Here is a 22,091-nt window from a genome sequence, read left to right as displayed (position 1 = left end):
CCCACTGAGTTTCCAGTTCACAGTTTTGAATTGACTCCACTCCAGATGGTGCCAGCATTTGAATACTGAATTGCTGGAAGGGAGATCTCAATCAATCAATCTCTCTCTCTCTCTCTCTCTGCATTTCAAAGAAGTAAAATAAATATTTTAAAAAGTGCTTCTTTTAATGCAAGCATTTTTGAAGTCATTGCACAACATGTATTTTCTATTAACTTTCTGAATACTCCAGTTTGCATGGATTTCAAAATTTGTTTTGCCTTTAGATAAACTTATCTTTTGATTTCACTCCCCATGAACTTTTAGGAGTATCCTCACATAACATGGAATGACAAACACTGCAGCTTTTAAAGATGTAAAAACTTACACAAAGAAAAATAATGAAGATGATAATACTAAAGTTATATTAAAATGAACTTATATCCACTCACTCTACATTTTTGGTCCACTCTGCCGGGTTATTCATGGTCATAAATATGCAGTTCGTCAGAATAGTGCACATAATAAGCATGCTGAATAAGGTAGCTTAGAATCAAGGAATGATAAGAGACTGCACTAGGAACTTTGAATATTGGATGATGACTGTTGAAATGTTAATAAATTTTCTTTAGGAGATAGTTCTAAATGAGCATATAGACTACTTTTTAGTATCTATGAACAAGAAATAAATATGAGTAATATATTCTAAAATTCTAATACTGCTATTCTCCCAAACCTCTTTGATACCTATACTAAATTATATTGAAATTGACATACTAAAGTGAGAATCTTCCAAAAGTGCAATAACTAAAATCCATTTTCCACTGATATGGGAAAAACTTCACTTTAAATTATTTTGCAAGTAAGCATTTTGAAAAGGATATGAGTGTACTAAAATCTTAATAGATATTCTTCTTAGAGGACTGAAAGGTGACAGTATGTACAAAGCAGGTGTGGCATTGAAACGGAAGATTGCTTTTCCTTTGTTCAATACTATGAAAGTCTGCAGGAAAAAAGAGAAAGCAGTATGAAATTAAAGATTCAGAATTTCAAGCTACCATATCAATATCAGCAGTTGAGTTCTCTGGGTGGCAGTGTGTATTAAAGAAATACTATAATTAGACTTAAGCAATGTTATTGCAGTGCTATCAGTGAAGTTGTCAACATATTAGCCAATTAACTCCAAGTCCTTTTCTTTTCAAAAATGAAGAACTGAGCGGCTTATGGGCACTCATTCCTTACAGCTTCCAAGATACTATTTAGTTCCTTTTTCACATTTCTTTCATAGTAACAATAATGTAACTACTAAAATTATTTTAAATTGTGATTTATTTCTTCCATTACACTGCATTTTAAAGCAAATCAGATAGAAACTAGATATCCTTTGTTTTTACTATAACATTTTGATAATTTTAATGTTTGTTGACAATTATCATGGTTAACAGCAAATGTTTTGAAATATATATTCTTTCAAAACTATTTTCATAAAGTTAAAGAATGTCCAGAGTTTGATGAATCTTTCCAATGACACCAACTGAATTTCTTTGTTTTGGCTGTAGCGATAATAATATCAAAAATATAAGAACATAAATTGAAGGACTCTCTTGCTACTAACCATGATAATTTGAAAAATATGAATAAAAATTGTTAAAACATTTTAATGCAGTCATTGAGTGATGAGTAGCACTCTCTATGGCTTTGATATTTAGTTAGGAAAACAAAAATAAACAGATGACAATAACAACAAAACATTAAAACAACCCAAGACATTGGCTTGGATTTCAGAAAGACCAACTGCAAATCCCTGTCTTTTTTTCTGCAGGTAGCAGACACATTACTAGCGTTATCTAGAAGATACTTACTTGGGTTTTTATTGTTTTACTTCATCTGAGGCTTATGTGAGTTTACGAGCTGGCTTCTAAAAATAAACTTTTTTGCACATAGGTGAGATAAATTCATGAATCTGGCTTTTTCCTTGTGTTTGGTAGTGTTCCCTCAGGAAACCAGACCAGAATTGATTATTTACACCAGCCCTTCTATTTTCCTGTACCCTTTCACTTTGCCAGTTATGTTTAAACATGATTTAATGAAAAATTCATGTTTGCTTTGAAAATTCATTTTAAAATTAATGCATAGTCCTTGAACTCAACCAATTGTTTCTTTTTTTAAAAGTATTTATTTATTTGAAAGTCAGAGTTACACAGAAAGAGAAGGAAAGTCAGAGAGAGAGAGAGAGAAAGAGAGGTCTTCCATTCCGCTGGTTCACTCCCCAATTGACCACAATGGCTGGAGCTGCTCCAATCTGAAGCCAGGAGCCAGGAGCTTCTTCTGAGTCTCCCACATGAGTACAGTGGCCTAAGGACTTAGCCCATCTTCTACTGCCTTCCTAGGCCATAGCAGAGAGCTGGATTGGAAGTGGAGCAGCCAGGACTTGAATTGGCACCCATATAGGATTGCGACACTGTGGGTGGTGCTTTTATCCACCACAGTGCCAGCCCCCAATTGTTTCTTAAATCTTAGTATATTGTACTTGCTAAAATCCATATATCCATTCTTTCTACAACTGTATAGTGAGCAACTTTGCCCTAATAGGCAGAAAAAAGGAGTTTGAATATGAATGGGGCATGAGTTTTTAATTCAAGAAACTTCCTAGAAAAATGGTAAGAACACAATAACTGTAATATAAAGCAAAATGAAGTATCATACAGATAAATACAAATGGAGATGGATAAGTGAAGAAAAGACAGGGTCACATGTCTATCAGAATCACTGGAGAGGGGCCAATGTTGTGGCACCATGGATTAAATTCCAATCACAATGCCAGCAACCCACATCAACAGCTTCACATGTTGGAATGGCAGTTCTAGTCCCAGCTGCTCCTCTTCTAATCCACCTAGTGCGACTAGGAAGGCAGCAGAAGATGGAACAAGTATCACAGGACACCTGGATAGAGTTCTAGGCTCTTGGCCTCAGCCTAGACCAACTCAGCTGTTGAGGCTATTTGGGAAGGGAATCAGTAGATAAAAGAACTTCTAAAGAACTTCCATTGTTCTTTCTTTGTCTCTCCTCCATCTGTCACTCTTTCAAATAAAAAAAAAATCTTTTTTTAAAAAAGAATCATCAAAGAACTCATGAGCCACAGTTCAGCTGAGCTAACAAGAGAATCACAACCTACTACCTAGACTGAGCAAGATCAAGTTACTTGCACTTGATTTTTTTTTAAGAATTAGTCAAGGGATCAGCATTGTGGCACAGTAGGCTGAACTGCTGACTGTGATACTGGCATCACATTTGGTTGCTAGTTCATGTCCTGACTGCTCCATTTCCAATCCAACTTCTTGTTAATTTACCTGGGAAAGCAGTGGAAGATGGACTAAGTACTTGGCCCCCTCTACATGGGAGATCTGGAAGAAGCTCCTGGTTCCTGGCTTTGGACTGGCCCAATCCTCGCCATTGCAGCCATTTGGTAAGCGAATCAGTAGATGGAAGATCTCTCTCTCGTTCTCTCTCTGTCTCTCTCTCTCTCTTTCTCTCTGTCTCTCCTTTTCCACCATAACTTTTCCAAGTAAATAAATAGATCTTTTTATTAAGAATCATTCTGGAATTTTAAAAGCCTAAATTATCAATTTTCATTTACACTGAAAAGTTCTAAGGAAATTTGGGTCTTAATACACACACAGGATTTAATTGTAAGAGTAGAACAAAAAGGTATGACTATGAAATTTTGGAGATCACTGTGTTATGTCCAAAAATGAAAAAAAAATTTTACTGAACACTTCAAAAAATTAAAGAAATAAAAAGTAGTGTTCACATATCAGAACTGCCGTAATGATAAAATAGAATCAGTATATATTCTCAATAATCTACTTAGGCATTGAATTGAATATTACAGCTGTACAGCTGTGATGTTACTTACTGAATTCCATTTCATCTCACTTTAAAATAATTTTTGGGAGCCAGCACTGTGACAAAGGAGGTTAAACCTCTGCCTGCAGTGCCTCCCATATGGGTGCGAGTTTGATTTCCAACTATTTCTCTTCGATCCAGCTCTCTGTTAATGGCCTGGGAAAGCAGTGGAAGATGACCCAAGCACTTGGGCCCCTGTACTCACATGGGAGACTCAGAAGAAGCTCCTGACTCCAGGCTTCAGCCTGGCCCAGCTCCAGCCATTGTGGCCATTTGGGGAGCAAACCAGTGGATGGGAGACCACTCTCTCTCTCCCTCTGTTTGTGACTCCACCTCTCAAATAAATAAAATAAACCCAAAACAAAAAAAGTAACTTTTGTACAGAAGGAAGCCATCGGAAACCCAGCAATAAAGTTAAAACAAGCTCACCTTTTTGTCAGCGTAGTAGGGGTCCAGGTCCTCCAGCGGCTCGGACACCATGCCCGCAGGAATGTCGCCATAGATGAAGGGCAGCTGCTTGCCCGCTTCCAAATCACTGCTGGGCTTTGGCCCTTCATCATGGTCATCTTTCTTCTCCTCTTTGGGTTCCTTGGTTTTGCCTTCAGCAATGCGCTGTTCAATGAGGGCAAGAGACTGCTTTGTGAAGCGGACAAAGCTTTGAGGTCCTGGGGGAGGCAACATTGCCATCTTTTCATCCTGTATATTTTATTTCTCCTTCAGCTCATAACATGAGAGGCCTGAGTGGACACACAGAAGTAAAGGTGTGAGTGTGGGGCTGCCAGGAACGTGATTTACAACAACAATGAAAGCCGCGTGGATTTTTAGTTTCAACTACAAGTGCCACTGTGTTCATAGAATTATCAGTCTGTCCAGTGAGTACCATGAGTAGGCCACATACCTCATGGCTTCTATCCATCTTAATTTAGAAATTTGAACTGAATACTTTATGTTTCGCCTTTCTTCACTCTTGGTGCAATTCAACTCACTTCCTCTTTAAAAAGTCTTTATGACATTACTTCTGGGAATATCACTCTCCAGGTTCTCCTTTGCCCTCTGACCACCTGATCATCTTGTGTCTTACAATTCATGATGTGCCCATAGTCCCTGTTATTCTTTCATTTAAGTAAGCTTATTTCTGTGAAACAAGGGAATGTAAGATGGTTTTACTCTATTTTACAGGTTTATATTTTCTTACAATATATAGCTATCTCCCTTAAAATCAGAAAGCTCTATCTAATTTAAATTTTTTATTTTTATTTATTTATTTTTTTATTTTTTGAGAGGCAGAGTGGACAGTGAGAGAGAGAGAGAGACAGAGAGAAAGGTCTTCCTTTGCCGTTGGTTTACCCTCCAATGGCCGCCGCGGCCGGCGCGCTGCGGCCAGCGCACCACGCTGATCCGATTGCAGGAGCCAGGTACTCATCCTGGTCTCCCATGGGGTGCAAGGGCCTAGCACTTGGGCCATCCTCCACTGCACTCCCTGGCCACAGCAGAGAGTTGGCCTGGAAGAGGGGCAACCGGGACAGAATCCGGCGCCCCGACCAGGACTAGAACCCGGTGTGCCTGTGCCGCAGGGTGGAGGATTAGCCTAGTGAGCCACGGCGCAGGCCTCTAATTTAAATTAAAAACAATTTGTGAAAATATTTTAGGGGAGAACAAAAAGAAGAAAAAAATAGGAAAATTTTCCAAGTGATTTAATACAAAATGTAAAACCACCACTGTCATACGCATTCAGACTGACTGGCCCAATTAACTTACATGTGTATGTAAAACATTACAAAAGTAAGGGAAGCAAAAGTATAATAAAGACCTTTGAGTTTCTATATATTATTATTTTGGACTATTTTAAGTTAAAGAGCTTGGAGAAACAGCAATTCTAAATTTAAAAATAACAGATTAATTATTTCACTAAGTTAATGTTCTTTCAGAACTCCTCCATTAGAAATGTTTTTTTTTTTTTTCAGTGAGTTTGGGACACAATAGCTTCTAGTTTGAACAGCCTAAAAGGCTGTATAACAAATGCTATCATCATGCACACACAGAGAGAGTGCATTTAGAAGATTCATGTTCTGCTGTTTTACTCTCCAATGTTAAATATAAAAGTTATATAAATCAAAAGTTGTGAAAATGGGGTTGTATAGACAGAAAAAAAGAGAGTAGTGAAACTAATCATTCCTTTCCATTATTTCCTATTTCCACATCAAATAAAATAATTTCAATTATGACAAAATGGATGACTTTCTTCCTCCATTCTTTGACTGTATAAGTACCACCCATTTTTTAAAAAGAGAGGGCAATGGTAAACTCATTTAAAGGCAATCAAAAAAGTCATTTGGAAATGGCATGGGGCCATTGTGAGCATTAGGCAATGAACCAGCAGATGGGAGCACTCTCTCTTTCCACCCCTTCCCCCGCCCTTAGATAAGAAAACTTTAAATGCTTCAAAGAAACACAATTAGGTAAGGATCATGGTTGTGTAACATTGTGACTAAACTAAAAACCACTGACTTGTACACTCTAACATAGTGATATATAAATGTACTGAAAACAGAATCATGAAATATGTAAAAATTGTTCTGAGGAAAGGAGTTTAATAAAATGGAAATCCGCTAACACTAATCAGCTTTTGATTCTCCATTGGCTTAGTATAAATATGGCATTGTTTTTGATCTAAAAGTAATGAAGAAGAAGCTAAGGATCAGTTTTAGAATTTAAGGGGAAAGCATGGTACGGTTTATAGAGTTTTTATCAGAAACCAGATGACTTGACTCTAGAAGTTAGTGGTCTTACATTTATATTAAATCAATTTGAGAACAAAGGAAGTAAATGCATTTGATATTTGTGCTTAGGAGATTCCTTAGCACTCTTGGCAATCATAAAAGTGAGATGGTAGGGTTACTTTTTTGGAACAGCTTTTCAGTAAGCACTTTCTGGGCTTTTGGGGAAAATATGGTTGAATAATTGGTGTCTTTGTGCAGTCTACATTCAATTGAAGAGTGTCACCTCTTTCAATAACTATTTAGGGACTGGCATTGTGGCATAGCAGGTTAAGTCACAGCCTGCGGTGAGGGCATCCCAAGTGGGTGCTGGTTCTACTCCAGGCTGCTCCACTTCCAATTCAGTTCCCTGTTAATACACCCAGGAATACAGAGGATGGCCCAAGTGTTTGGGCCCCTGCACCTATATAGGAAATCCAGATGAGCCTTCTGGATCCTGACTTCAGCTTGACCCAGCCCTGGCAGTTGTGGCCATTTGGGGAGTGAACCAGCAGATGGAAGATTTCTCTCTGCCTCTCCCTCTCTATAGCTTTGCCTTTCAAATAAATAAATGATTCTTTAATAAAAAAAATAATAATTTGACAGAAACCCAGGTAAACTGATATCACAAACTCAAATGTCATCTACTGGATTCACTTATCCAATATTCCCGTTCTCTTCCACCCCTTCTCTTTCTTTCTCTGTCTCTCTCTCTCTCTCTCTCTCTTTCTGTCTCTCCACATACATTCTCAACACACAGCTCCTGAATGACTAAAATATATACAGACAGGAGGGGCAGGGTTGATCAATGTCAGTGGTACCAGGCAAGGACAATTTTTCTTGATTAGGCTAAATTGAAGGAAGACACTGAACACCTTAACATCACAGCCTTGGGAAACTGAGTTCAAGAGATCCAGATTGGTTTGCATCATCATCTTCCAGTTGAAGAGCTGAAATTTCCTTTCATTTTACTAATTAAATAGTAGCTCTAGTTGCCATTTGCGTTTGCCTAGAAATTATAATATCAGGCAAGGCAACCCTAACCTTAACCCTAACCCTAACCCTAACCCTAACCCTAACCCTAACCCTAACCCTAACCCTAAAAGTGGAGTCTCAAATTTCTCCAACATTCCCAGAGAAGATGCTACTGATCTGGTAGAACTGACCTGTGATCCTAGCATGTTCTCCTGCCTAAGTATGCTGAACAGCTAATCAAGACATAGGGATTATTTTTATTAGTGCGGCATCCAGTTTAAGATTTGATACTTTGGTAGAATAGTTATTTAAGTGAAAAAATAAAGTTAACAATTCAGATAAAAATAAACACTTACATAATGTGAAAATGTAGAAGGGTTTTTAAGTTTTACACCAAAAAAGAAAAAGAGCATTAATATCAAAATAATGAAAGTTTTTAAAAATGGAAGGCACTGGTCAGACTTTTGGTCTAGTTTGGTTTACAGTACTTAGAACATCCAAATCCCATATTAGAGCTTAGGTTTGAGTCCTGGCTCTGCTCCTGACTTCATCTTCCTGGTAATGAAGACCCTGGGAAGCAGCAGGTCATGGCTCAAGCATTTGGTTCTCTGCTACCCACATGAGAGACTTGGATTGAATTCCTGGCTCCTTGCTTTGGTCTAGCCTAGCCCCGTCAGTTGCAGGCATTTGGGAAGTGAATCAATGATGGGAACTATCTGTGTCTCTGTGTGTCTGTCTTTCAAATAAATAAATAAAAATTAAAAACAAAGTGGAAGGCATCTACATAAAACCCAAATGACAGGTGCAGTTTTTTCTTTAATGAATAAGCAATCTGAGTACAAGACTGTACAAAGATATAATTATAAAAATAAAAGTGGCTAATACATACTTGGTACCATGTCAACTCTCACTAGTAATCAAAGATATAAAAATACCAGGAACCAAACTTATAGTATCAAAGTAGCAAAGATTTTGATAAGAGTATATGCTACTAGAGAAGATATGGAGGAAATAACTTTCTGCTGTCCAGATGATAGGAATAATGTATGCAAATGTTTTATGGGTAATTTTGCAATATTTACCAAAAGTTTTGGGCCAGCATTGTGGCACAGAGGTTTAAGCTGCTGCCTGCGATTCCAGCATGACAAATGAGCACTGGTTCATGAGTTCCAGCTGCTCTGATTATGATCCAGCTCCCTGCTAAAGCACCAAGGAAAACAGAGGATGATCCATAAGCTTAGGCCCCTGCCACTATATAGGAGACCAAGATGGAGTTCCAGTTTTGGCCACTCTGGAGATTTGGGGAGTGAATCAGTTGGAGGAAGATTTTTGTCTCTCCCTCTCTCTAACTCTGCCTTTTAAATAAATATATAAATCTTTTTAAAAAACTTACATATATTAATTTTTTGTCAAATAATTTCTTCTAGAGATGTATCCAAAGGCAATATTCATATATGTCTTCCAAAATTTATGAAGATTTTTGCTGTAAAGTTTTTTAATATTTGAAAATAGTGATGAATCCAAAGTCTGTCTGGGTTTCATTAACTGAAAATGAACTAAGAATGAATAACTGGGCACTAAAGAGTGCTTTAAAAGATTGTTTAATGAATTTTTTTTATTTATTTATTTATTTTATTTTTGATAGGCAGAGTGGACAGTGAGAGAGAGAGAGAGAAAGGTCTTCCTTTGCCGTTGGTTCACCCTCCAATGGCCGCCGCTGCAGCCGGCGCACCGCGCTGATCCGATGGCAGGAGCCAGGAGCCAGGTGCTTTTCCTGGTCTCCCATGGGGTGCAGGGCCCAAGCACCTGGGCCATCCTCCACTGCACTCCCTGGCCATAGCAGAGAGCTGGCCTGGAAGAGGGGCAACCAGGACAGAATCCGGCGCCCCGACCGGGACTAGAACCCGGTGTGCCGGCGCCGCAAGGTGGAGGATTAGCCTATTGAGCCACAGCGCCAGCTGTTTAATGAATTTTTAAAATGCTATAATGAATTATCAATGGAATACAGGTAATGTAAACATACATACTAATCTCCATTTTTAAATGTGTAGAAATTTTGAAATTAAATACACAGTGCATTTAATAAAGGTTATCCCTAGCTGAAGGCTAGGCCAACCTTAGTCATCCAGAGTTGGTGAACAGAAGCAGCAGTGGTGTTCCTTTTCTGAGTAAGAAATGAGATTCTCATCAAGACCTGGGAATGATAAGAAGCTAGATTAAATTACTAAGCTTCATCAACTTATTGCTCCTATGTTGTTAGAAAGTAATTGGGATAGGCTGGGGCCGCGGCTCACTTGGCTAATCCTTCGCCTGCAGTGCCGGCACCCTGGCTTCTAGTCCCGGTTGGGGCGCCAGTTCTGTCCTGGTTGCTCCTCTTCCAGACCAGCTCTCTGCTGTGGCCAGGGAGGGCAGTGGAGGATGGCCCAGGTCCTTGGGCCCTACACCCGCATGGGAGACCAGGAGGAAGCACCTGGCTCCTGGCTTCGGATCGGCACAGCGCGCCAGCTGTAGCAGCCATTTGGGGGGTGAACCAAAGGATAGGAAGACCTTTCTCTCTGTCTCTCTCTCTCTCACTGTCTAACTCTGCCTGTAAAAAAAGAAAGAAAGAAAGAAAGAAAGAAAGAAAGAAAGAAAGAAAGAAAGAAAGAAAGAAAGAAAGAAAGAAATTCGGATGAAAAACAGTGATAGTTTTACAAAAATTGAATACATAATTGTGTAGGAAATATGTACCATTTATTCAGCACATTAATTAAATACTATTTAGAAACATTCATTTTTAAAAAATATTTTTTCACTTTATATGTTTCTACAGTTTCTGCTAAAATTTGCGTTCCTGTGAAATAGTTAAAATATGACTTGTGGGGAGCAACTCGGACTGTACTGTTACTGGAATTGAGACTTGTTCTGTGCATCTGCTCTCCCACGGTGTGGCGCTGGGAGAGAGGAAAGCAGCTTCTACACAGCTGCCTCCAGTTCAGCCAATGAACTGTAGGACTTGCTCCTGATTGGAGGAGAGCAGCGTGCTCGGCGTGTGGGCAGCCGAGTTAGGATTGGCGGAGGAGGACTGTAAGGGAGGAGAGAGACGGCATGCACCAGGAACATCTAAGAGGAACATCTAAGGGGAACACCTGTGCAGCCCCCGAGAGAGCCGGCCGGCGGTGTGCCGCTCCCCTGCGGAAGTGGGGAATGTGGCAGGGGGAACTGCCCTTCCACGGAGGTGGAAGGGACAGTAGCCAACCCGGGAAGAACCAGCAGCAAACCCGGGGAGGGCCGAGCAGACGAAAGAACAGCGCAGGGTCCTGTGTCGTTCCTCCACGAAGAGGGGGAGCGACATAATGGTGCCGTGACTCGGATAGGAAACCCAGGACGGATAGGAAACTTAGGACGGATATGAAACTTAGGAGGGAAGAAACGGGAAGAAGGGGAAAATTTCGGAGAGAGAGACTAGCAAACAGCCTAGGGAAAAGCCGGACGAAAAAGGTGCCGGAAGAAGCTATTGAAAGCCTAGGCATAGACTCGGATACGGACTACGGGGAGAAGCTGGGAGAAATCTCTAAGGTCGAAAGCGAAAGTGAAAGCTAGAACAAACAGACTCGGATGCGGACTGTGGGGAGAGGCCAGGAGAAATGAGGGAGGAGTATTGTTGGAGGAAAGCTTGGGGAAATATACCGGGTAGAGAAGAATGTTAGGGAAATTGAAGCCGGGGGGGCAGGCCGAGGCGGAGACGAAGGCCACTTTGGGATTCTCAAGTTAGCCTGGGAATAGGGGGCGAAAAGTTGAAACCAGAAGCGGAAACGTAAGCCAGATTGGGATCCGTCTGATTAGCCCGGGGAGCAAAGGACGGGAAGCCAAATCGTGGGGCGGAGACGTGAGCTGGGTTGAATTCGCCAGGCTAGCCCGGGGAACTTAGATTGAATGCTAATGGTGGAGACGTAAGCTACGCTGTGTGACTCGCGGAGGCTGCCGCGCGCAGACAGAGCGTGCGGGGCTCAAGTAGATAGGGAATGCGGGGCTAGTGCGTAACCGCGGAGTGTGCGCGCAAAGCCGAGCCGCGCAGATGAGAGAGGTGCGGGCTGAAGCGGCTCAGAACCGGCGAGGCGCCGAGAAGCAGCCTCGGGGCGGGCGCCGGCAGGGCGAGGCGCCGAGAAGCCACAGGGATAAGAGAAACAGAAGTTTAGAAGTAAAATGAGAGAAATAGGAATGCTGGCAGATAGAAGTAAAATAGGAGAAATAGGAATGCCCGGAGAAAGAGAAATAGGGAAAGGCCTCCCCACAACACAGCAATGAGAGAGCTTGGATTCGGTCTGCCTGATTAGTGAGGCGATGAGCACCTGCGGGCGGCTAGCAGCTTATGCGCTGCAGGTCACCGAAGATAGGCACGAACCAACACTAATAAGTCTCCCCCACAATATGGCAATGAGAAAGCTTGGATTCGGTCTGCCTGATTAAGGCGGTAAGCACCAGCAGGCGGCTCGACCAGAGTATGAGCCGCAGGTCACCGAAGACAGGCACGCATCAGCGCCTAAAAACCTCCTCACAACATGGCGAAGAGAGGACCCGGATTCGGTTTGCCTGATTGATAGGACTTGTAAGAACCTGTGGCAACTCTAGCAAGCAGAGCAGAGTGTGTGCCACGGGGCACCGAAGACAGGCGCGTATCAACGCCAAAAAATAAAAAGAAAGGGGGATCTGTGGGGAGCAACTCGGACTATACTGTTGCTGGAATTGGGACTTGTTCTGTGCATCTGCTCTCCCACAATATGGCGCTGGGAGAGAAGAAAACAGCTTCTACACAGCTGCCTCCAGTTCAGCCAATGAACTGTAGGACTTGCTCCTGGTTGGGGGAGAGCAGCGTGCTCGGCGTGTGGGCAGCCGAGTTAGGATTGGCGGAGGAGGACTATAGGATTGGAGGAGGAGGCATGCACCAGGAACATCTAAGAGGAACATCTAAGGGGAACACCTGTGCAGCCCCCGAGAGAGCCGGCCGGCGGTGTGCCGCTCCCCTGCGGAAGTGGGGAATGTGGCAGGGGGAACTGCCCTTCCACGGAGGTGGAAGGGACAGTAGCCAACCCGGGAAGAACCAGCAGCAAACCCGGGGAGGGCCGAGCAGACGAAAGAACAGCGCAGGGTCCTGTGTCGTTCCTCCACGAAGAGGGGGAGCGACAATGACTAAGCCTCCATTTTATCCAATTTGTAAAATGGATGCAATCTTTTAGGAGTGGTTAGTATATTTCACGAAGTGCATTTGAATTCAACACAGAAAAATCCACACTGTATTTTCCTCATTGATTAGTCATCATCTTGACCTTTCCTGTCACAACCCCTGGCCCACATTTTAGAGCTGGTGATCCTTAATTTTTCAGAAGCTCCATTTCCAACTTTGGGGAAAAAAATTGCTTCAAGGAATGTTGAGGACTGAGATGGTTAAGTGTGTTTAAAGTGCTTGGCAGACGTTTGCATAATGTGCAAACATAATGTACATAAATGGAGCTCTGTTATTGATTTGTTTCAATCTTGTTTTGATCAATTTCATCCTGCTTTCATAATTAAAATCTATTGCTGAGTATCCTTCATCAAAAACACTTGAAACAAGGGTGGGCACTGTGGCACCACTTAGGATGTTAAGCCACCACTTGGGATTCCTACACCTCATATTTGAGTGCCTGGGATCTATGTCTTCCTCTATTTCAGGTCAATTTTTTTGTTAATGAAAGGCAGTAGAAGATGGTTCAAGTACTTGGGCTCTGCCACCCTGATTTGGGAGACCCAGATTAAGTTCATAGTTCCTGGCTTCAGTCTGCCTCAAACCTGATTATTTGAAACATTTGAGGAGTAAACCAGCAGATGGAAGATAGTTCTATGTCTCCATCTGTCACTCTGCCTTTCAAATAAATAAAAATGAATAAATAAACTTTAAAATATGCTTGGAAAGTGTTTCAGATTTTTGGAGGGATTTGGAATATTTACATAAATATATGGAATTATCTTAGGGATAGGACCCAATTCTAAACAGGAAATTTATTTATGGTTCATATACATCTATGCCCATACCCTTAAAGGAATTTTATACAATATCTGTAGCGTGCATTCTTGCTATAATCTGTCACATGAAGTCACGTGTGGAATTTTCCATTTATAGTGTGCTGTTGGTGCTCAAACATCTTTCGAATAGCAGAGCATTTACAGTTTGGATTTTTAAATTAAGAAGGCTTGATATATAATTACATTAAACTTGAAGATACAAGGATATTTCAATAAGTCTTTGGAAAATAAAACATATTTATTTTTTGTGCAAGCAATTTGAAATTCAGTGTTTTCATAATATTCATTTTCCGTGTACTGTTTTTAAATCCCTCAAATGCATGGATTCCAAATTCTTTTACACAAGAATAAACAACTTCTAATTCCATTTTCCATGAAGATTTTGAAGTATGTACCAATTTCAACTTACACGAATTTATTAACCTCTTAAGCATGAACATTTCACAGGTATGTATATTATTAAACAGAGATTTTATTTAGAATATGAGTGCTTTTTTAAAAAGCTCCAGAGCTAGAAAACATGGCATTTGAATGCTGTGTTCACCCTTCATTAGCTGTGTGATCTTGGACATGCTAGTTGTGTAACTCCTCTAAGTCTAAAACTCTGCAAGCATTTTTAACATTACAGTTACTTTGTAAAATGTGTTACTGGACATTTTAAAGTATCCCATGAATGAATGTTGATTACTCAGGGCTGAGATTGCTTTTGAATTTCTTTGATTTAAATCAATTGTCATTATTTTACTTTGTTGTTTAGAACTTCCTGAGAAAATTTAAATATATCTATTTTAGACAGTTATGTGGCACAAGAACTATCACTAGGACTTTTTTTTTTCTTTTTTAAAGTTGAATCAATATTTCTGAACAGGTTTAAAAGGAAATGAATTGCAAGACTTGGGTCAGTCACATTCTGATCTAAGTATCATTAACAGAGTCTCTGAACAGAGTTCAAGAAGGAGCCCTTTCTTCACACAAAGAAATACCAGACTCTGGAAAATTTGAGGGATTCTGAGTGCCTGGTATGGCTCTTAACATGTTGTTCTGAAAACTATATTCTTGGAGTTGAGTATCAGGAAGAGTTATCAGAAACTGCATGAGAGGTTTCCTGTAGTCTTCAGGGTTCTATGAAGAGCTCTCAAAAAGGAAGAACCTACAGGATGAGGTGTGGACCCCTAGAAGTTTAAGTCCAAATTGTGCATCTCCCAGAAATCATTGAAGTGAACCCCCAACACCCATTCTTATGTAAACAACTAGAGGTATAAATGTGGGCTGTGCCCATTATCTCAGACTAGAGACATTCTCAATGACTTCTATTACCTTCTGGCCCACACAACAGGTGCCAAATATCAGTGCTTCAACACCAGTCCCCAAACAATTTATTAGGGCCAAAGTACTAACTCTAATGTGGTTCAAATAGAAGATGTGCATACTATGTCCATGTAATTTTATATGAATTGTACTTTTGTAATTATTAACAGTTTGTCTCATATATGAAATGTGTAAATATTAAAAAATATTTATGTAGATCTCCTTTAAACATTAAATTTTATTTGGTAACTTTCAGCATTTCTTATAGAAAGTAATGTTTGGGGGCTGGTGCTGTGGTATAGCAGATAAAGCCGCCTACTGCAGTGCTGGCATTCTATATGGGTGCCAGTTCTAGTTCCGCCTGCTCCACTTCTGATCCAGCTCCCTGATATGGCCTGGGAAAGCAGTATAAGATGGCCCCTGTACCCACTTGGGAGGCCTGGAAGAGTTCCTGGTTCCTGCCTTTGGACAGCTTTTTGGAGAATGAACCAGCAGATGGAAGACTTCTCTTTTTCTGCATCTCTGCAACTCTGCCTTTCAAGTAAATAAAATCTTAAAAAAAAAAAAAAAAAAAAAAAAAAAGCAATGTTTGGATGTCTTGTTTCTTTATCATGTCATAAAAGGGACTAAACTATGCTATTTCCTTATGTCAAGGAGTAGCAAAGTAGTTAAATACTCACACAACTGTATACAAATCTCAGGCTGTCCTTTGTATTGCATAATTGATTCTCTTACCTGTAGATAATTAAAAGTCTACTAACATAAAGTTGGTCTGAGAAACCACTTTGAAAATCTGCCACAATGTGAAGGAAAATGGGCCAGACCTATACTATTTAAGATAGTGAAAAAATGAAAAGCAAAATAGAACTTGTTATTGATACTCACAGTTGTCAAATGAAAAAGTGCCTTGAATATGTTAATTCTCTGGAAATAAACAGTGATGACTTTCCCCCCACAGGTGAAATTTTGACAACACTATTTGTTTTTTTAAAGTATTCTTAGTGTGACACAAAATCAGTACACAAGCCTTTAAAAAGTCTTAAAATAAATCAAAGTAACATCAACACATGATAATTCATGTTAATATAATTTATTACTATAAAGTGCTTTCTTTATGTGATACTTCTCCCCAAAACAAAGAACCTCAGTCTAATTATGAAAAAATTAGACAAATCACAACTCAGGAACATTCTACACATTGCCTGTCTTTTACTCCCTCAAATTGGCAAGGTTGTCAAAAACAAGGAAAGCCAGAGAAATTGCCACAACCTATAAATGCCTAAGGAGACACGACGGTTAAATGTAGCATGGTATCCGGGATGCGATTTTGAAAGAGAAAAATAATGTTATGGGAAAACTAAGTAAGTTTTAATAGAAAAGTGGCATTACCTAATAATAATGGTTACCAATAAGGCTTCATTAATTGTGAACTTATACTATATTTATTATTAATAAATGGAAAACTAGGTACAGAATATATGAGAACTCTGCTTACTATCTGCACAATTTTTCCATAAATCTATTCTAAGACAGAAAAGTTTATTTAGATAAAGAGAAATCACAGATGTAGAATTCCATTATTATTGTGAAAAGTTAAGAACGTCTTGGTGAATTTCAATTTATCAAGTAAATATATTACCATTACCCATGTTATCTATAACATAAATAAGTGGTAATAGACTTAAAACTTGAACTACTATTAAAATGGGTTATAATTAACATAAAACTATATTTTACACAGTACAAAATAGCTCTGATAGACCAAATAAGAGACCCGTTAGAAATGCTGCTCAAGTTTTTAAGTCATTATGCTTGGGAGGATAGTTTTCTATAAATGCATTCTCTTAGGTTAGGAATGAGCTTACAGTTTATAAACAAAGAACTAGAATGGAGTCACAATGACTGCTAATTATACTTGAGAATCACTGTGACTCAGTAGGATAAAAAATACATCTGAAAGTGATTCTCTGTGTTTTCTTTTAGAATGAAAACACGTGAACTCGGTTGATACTGATACGCATGCTTAAATTTTATAAAGGTTATTTTTTAAAAAGATTTATTTATTTTATTTGAAAGAAGAGTTACAAAGAGAGAGAAGGAGAGGCAGAAACAGAAAGTGGTCTTCCATCTGCTGGTTCACTCCCCAGTTGGCCACAATGGATGGAGCAGCACCAATCCAAAGCCAGGAGCCAGGAGCCTCTTATGGGTCTCCCACGTGGGTGCAGGAGCCCAGTGACTTGGGAAGTCTTCTACTGCTGTCCCACGCCATAGCAGAAAGCTGGATCAGAAGTGGAGCAGCAGGGATTCGAACCAGCGCCCATATGGGATGCAGGCACTGCATGTGGTGGCTTTACAGGCTAAGCCACAGTGCCAGCCCCTGCAAAGTTTTTAAATTAAGCCTTTATCACATTTTGTCAATGATGCTGTTAAGGGACAGTTTGGGGGGGGGGGGTTGTGTTGCTTTGGAAACCATGGGTAACATTAAGATGAAAGAAACACATTTCACTCAAATTCACATTTCACTCATGTTCAAACACCTGTACTGTCAATCAGAGCCATACAACAGAGAGCTCCACCTTGGAGATTAACCACAGTGTAAAGCCATCAAAGCCCCTTTCGTCATCACGCCATTTTAAAATCCTCTCCCATGTACAGCAACAGCTCTCTCATACCTCTTCTACACAGAACATCTAAAATTCCACAATAAAAGAGAAAGACATCATCAGGAGAGATGAGAAAGATAAGCTTCCATTTTAGTATGATCTGTTACTCTATAGCTTCTGAAGGAAAACCCTAGTCCATGAGACTAAGTGGATCTAGAGGCTAGGATCTGCACCTTAGCACTGCAAGAAATACTGGGCTCCTTCCCACTTGCAGCTCAGCACATGAGTAGAATATTGAAATGACAAAGACCTTGCATGGGAATAGCACAAAAGATAAAGCTGAAACATTCAAACAATAGGAAACAGTTTAGTCATTGAGTAGCTCTACAATTTAGATAGGAAAGTGAAAGATAAGAAGACTGAGTCTGCAGACAATATGGGAAAATAATAATATCCATATCGGCAACAAATTGTAATTAAAGGACATATCTGTTGTTTCAAGTTACTGACATGACTCTCAGGCATGGAAAGCCATGACACGGTGGCAAAAAACAATCTAAATGAAGGATCTTGGTGAACAACACTCCAGCAGAAGGATCAGGCCTTCAAGGAGAGAGGCGCCTTTCTCTGAAGGGAGGAAGGAACCTCCACTGTGATATGGCCTTGACTAAACAAATTCAGAGTTGGTGAACTCAAGGGGCTTCCATAGCCTAGACAGCTCATAGCAAGAGCCTCGGGTGATTGCTGACATCATAGATAAGAGTGTCAATTGTTAAACCAACAACGGGAGTCACTCACTGGATTCATGCTCCCCTCGCAGGATCTCTGTCCTTAATATGTTTATCTATGAAACTCAAAAACAACACTACTAGTCGAACAATACCCTATACCTGGTTCGGTTGTGTGAGTGCAACCTGTTGAAATCCCTGCTTAGTATATACTAAATTGATCTTCAGTATATGAAGGTAACCGAAAATGAAACGTGATCAAGGGGGGGGAGGGGAGAGGAAGTGGGTGAGGGGAGGGCCACGGGAGGGAGGCAGGCTGGGGGGAAGCCACAACAATGCAAAAGAAGCATTTTATATTCTACTTAAAACTATTGGTTGAGCTCTGTAATTAATACACAATTACTCTTAGGTGTTTAATTAATGCTATAACTAGTACTCAAATAGTATTTTACACTTTATGTTTCTGTGTGGGAGCAAAATGTGGTAATCTTTACTTAACATACGCTAAATTGATCTTCTGTATATAAAGATAATTGAAAATTAATTGTGATGTGAAGGGGAAGGGGAGAGGGAGTGGGAGAGGGGAGCGTTGTGGATGGGAGGGAAGACACGGGGGGGGGGGGGGGGAGGCTATTGTGGTCCAGAAGCTGTACTTTGGAAATTTATGCTCATTAAATAAATTAAAAAAAAGTATATATAAAAAAAAATCAAGTTATTGACATGAACACTTCCTGTTAATACCTTTGTAGGAAGGAAACTGATATCTGTAACCTAGCTATCATAGTAACATCTATACATATGATTATATCCTTGGTAGGATGACAGTATTTATGGGTAGATGAGGATAATTTTTCTACCAAGAATAAATGCTACACCATATGAGACCAAGACAGCAGACATAAACTAGGGCTATCCTGGGTATGCTTAAATATATGCCCTTATTACTTTTGAAAGGCGCTTGCAGAAATTGCCAAGTACACCTAAGTTCCTGATGCTTCTTTTATTCTTTCTTTTTTATGGAACATCATACATCAACAAATTCATCATTATTTATCAACATATGCCACAATCATGATGTACCATCTGAAATACTGTTTTTTGTTTGTTTGTTTGTTTTAGTTGTACAAGAGTGTTAAAACAAACATGAGTCTAACTTGTACTTCAGCTTAAATGACATCTAAGTCTTATAGCCTGGGATTCTTTGGATACTAAAGATTTTCAACTTCAGGTTGAAGGATGGAAAAACTTTGGATAACGTCCAAATATTGTTAGCACCAAAAATTTAACATGTTATAAAATGTTTGTGAAATCCCTTGACTAAACTTTACTTTGCTTTCTCGAAATTTTGGTTTTGTTTTGATCAAAATAAACACAATGTGTTGCACCTCACGGAGTGAGGCAGCTTAATCTTGGCAGACCCTACAAAAACACTTCCTGAATATGTATTTATCCCTCTTGAAAATACTACAAATTTCATATTGACAATCATTCTACCATTGATGTTTTATCTTATCCTCTTTCCAGTCTGGGAGCAGTAAAATAAAAATTGGCTGTAGCCAATTGTATTTAGGAATTTGTGTAATGATTATATTACTTGTTTCTTAAAAATTATCTAAGGTATAGATTGAGGAGATGGGAATCCAGTCAGCATTTATAAATATGAATAAAATCCTCTGTTTTCTCAATACAACATTTAAATTTGTTAATATATTTCCTTAAAATGGCTTCAGAAGTGAAAATAATTTAACCCTATTTATCAACTAGCTACCTGTCTTCACAATGGATTCATCCAATTCATATCACTAGAAAGGTAGTTTTAGCCAGGATAACTCTCCCCAGCCCCAGTGGCCCTGATAACTCTACTCAGCTTTCATCCCTCATCAGTAAAACTGAAGAGCAATCTCTGAAGAGGGGGATCACCCTAAATGTCACTACAAAACAACTGTCCATTCAAAATAGCCTCCTTTATCCAACTGAAAATTATACATCTCTGGCAACTTCTAAGATTGTGAAATCCTAGAGGGTAAAGTATCCTGAACTAATGCTTACAACAAAGTAGAGCAACTGCTGATTTTGTAATTTGTGTGTTCCCTTGTAATCCAGAATACTACTGGGAAAAGAAGGAGAGGGCTCTGTGTTTTTCTCTAAGTACTGGTTATGTGGAATGATTCATTTGTGAATATCCATTGACCTGTATATTTATGATATACACATATTTCTTTAAGTATAGTCTTGTATCACACAAGAACATTTTGATCACTGATGGAAAAGTTACATGACAGTAGTCTCATAATTTCGTTGAATGACATCATAGCCTTCTTGCTTTGTTTTTTTTGGGGTGTGTTTTTTTTTTTTTTTTTTTTTTTGACAGGCAGAGTGGACAGTGAGAGAGAGAGAGAGAGAGAGAGAGAGAGAAAGGTCTTCCTTTTGCCGTTGGTTCACCCTCCAGTGGCCACTGTAGCCAGCACACTGCGCTGATCCGAAGGCAGGAGCCAGGTGCTTCTCCTGGTCTCCCATGGGGTGCAGGGCCCAAGCACCTGGGCCATCCTCCACTGCACTCCCTGGCCACAGCAGAGAGCTGGCCTGGAAGAGGGGCAACCGGGACAGAATCCGGCACCCCGACCGGGACTAGAACCCGGTGTGCTGGCGCCGCAAGGCGGAGGATTAGCCTAGTGAGCCGCAGCGCCGGCCAGCCTTCTTGCTTTGTATAAGAATGTTGTCTTGCACAACAAAATCAACTAACAAGATGGCCTACTCAGGGTATATCCTCTCTGTTAAGTGATACATGGACTGTATGTTACACTTTTTATATCTGTAATTTTGTTTCTAATTCTCTTAAGTCTTTTGATCACATAATTCAGAAATTTTGTGCTGATGGTGTATCTCCTCAACCTTAGTCCTTCTAATGAGTTGGCAAAAGCACCATCACTAAACACAAATATACACTAGTTCCTCAATTTTATGTGCTTCCAAATAGCTGCTAATAGATAATCTTGCATTATAACTTAGTCTAAGACAGTAAAGAATTCAAAAGTGGAGTTTAAGTTGTTACTCTATCTGGTCATGCTGACTTTCAAAGCACCTGACTTAAAGGTCATCTATAAAATGTGATAAGTGTTAAATATCCTTTATTTGATATACACAAACCACACTGAAATGCCTTTCAATTGGTAAAGGGCAGTGGTTTAAATACAGGAAATTCCAATTATATTGACAGAGCTAAGACCAGAAATATGAAGTAGACATTTCTACCTATCTACAGCTCTTGCCATTAGCAGGTAGAGGACACAAACCATAACATGAGTCTTGCTCGATTCTGAGACAGTGAAGAGATTTCTCCAATATTTAAATATAAACCTAATTTCCCAGAGGGTTTTGGGATGGCATTCACAATTTTTGCAAAAAGTTGAACATTATTAGTTAAGTCAAATCATATCCTTAGAAGGAGAAAATAGTGAGGGCATTCACTGAACTGGAATTTCCTCCAAAATTTCAATAAACTCAGTCATATTTATTTAACCACAGAAGGCAATCTTATTTAATAAGGACTGTCAAACAAAAATATTCTGTCAGCTATTCATGATCTGAATTCTGATCTATCAGAATTAAATTATGGTGCACATAAAAAAAAAGTCACAAGGTATTCCTTTTTTTAATAAGGCCAAATATTACTCATTAGTAGCTTTTTTTGAGATGAGCTATCAAGTCTGCCCTTTCATTCTTCTTAATGCCAGCAAAGACAATTTTGGATCAGTGATGTATTACTTGGGATTCTACAAATACTCCATCATATTACC

At 39.6% G+C, this 22,091-nt stretch overlaps 1 protein-coding gene across 3 annotated transcripts in view; it reads right to left on the bottom strand.

Annotated features, from left to right (window-relative positions):
* Positions 1-22,091, bottom strand: part of SCN9A (sodium voltage-gated channel alpha subunit 9) — a 185,675-nt gene that overhangs the window by 103,094 nt on the left and 60,490 nt on the right. For 2 of the 3 annotated variants that reach the window (XM_070069809.2, NM_001082358.2), the window contains exons 2-4: positions 4,312-4,619; positions 861-979; positions 429-518 (exon numbers count right to left, since the gene is read on the bottom strand). In XM_070069809.2, coding sequence (XP_069925910.2) covers positions 429-518; positions 861-979; positions 4,312-4,569 — 467 coding nt within the window. In that variant the 5' untranslated portion in view covers positions 4,570-4,619. Of the gene's footprint in view, positions 1-428; positions 519-860; positions 980-4,311; positions 4,620-22,091 lie in introns of those variants that run through there. The other variant, XM_089327925.1, reaches the window with a different exon arrangement.

Source organism: Oryctolagus cuniculus, chromosome 3 (genome assembly GCF_051225735.1).
Source record: "Oryctolagus cuniculus isolate XC-2025 breed Fujian yellow rabbit chromosome 3, ASM5122573v1, whole genome shotgun sequence".
NCBI lineage: Eukaryota > Metazoa > Chordata > Mammalia > Lagomorpha > Leporidae > Oryctolagus > Oryctolagus cuniculus.
This window is presented reverse-complemented; position numbering and strand designations above follow the sequence as displayed.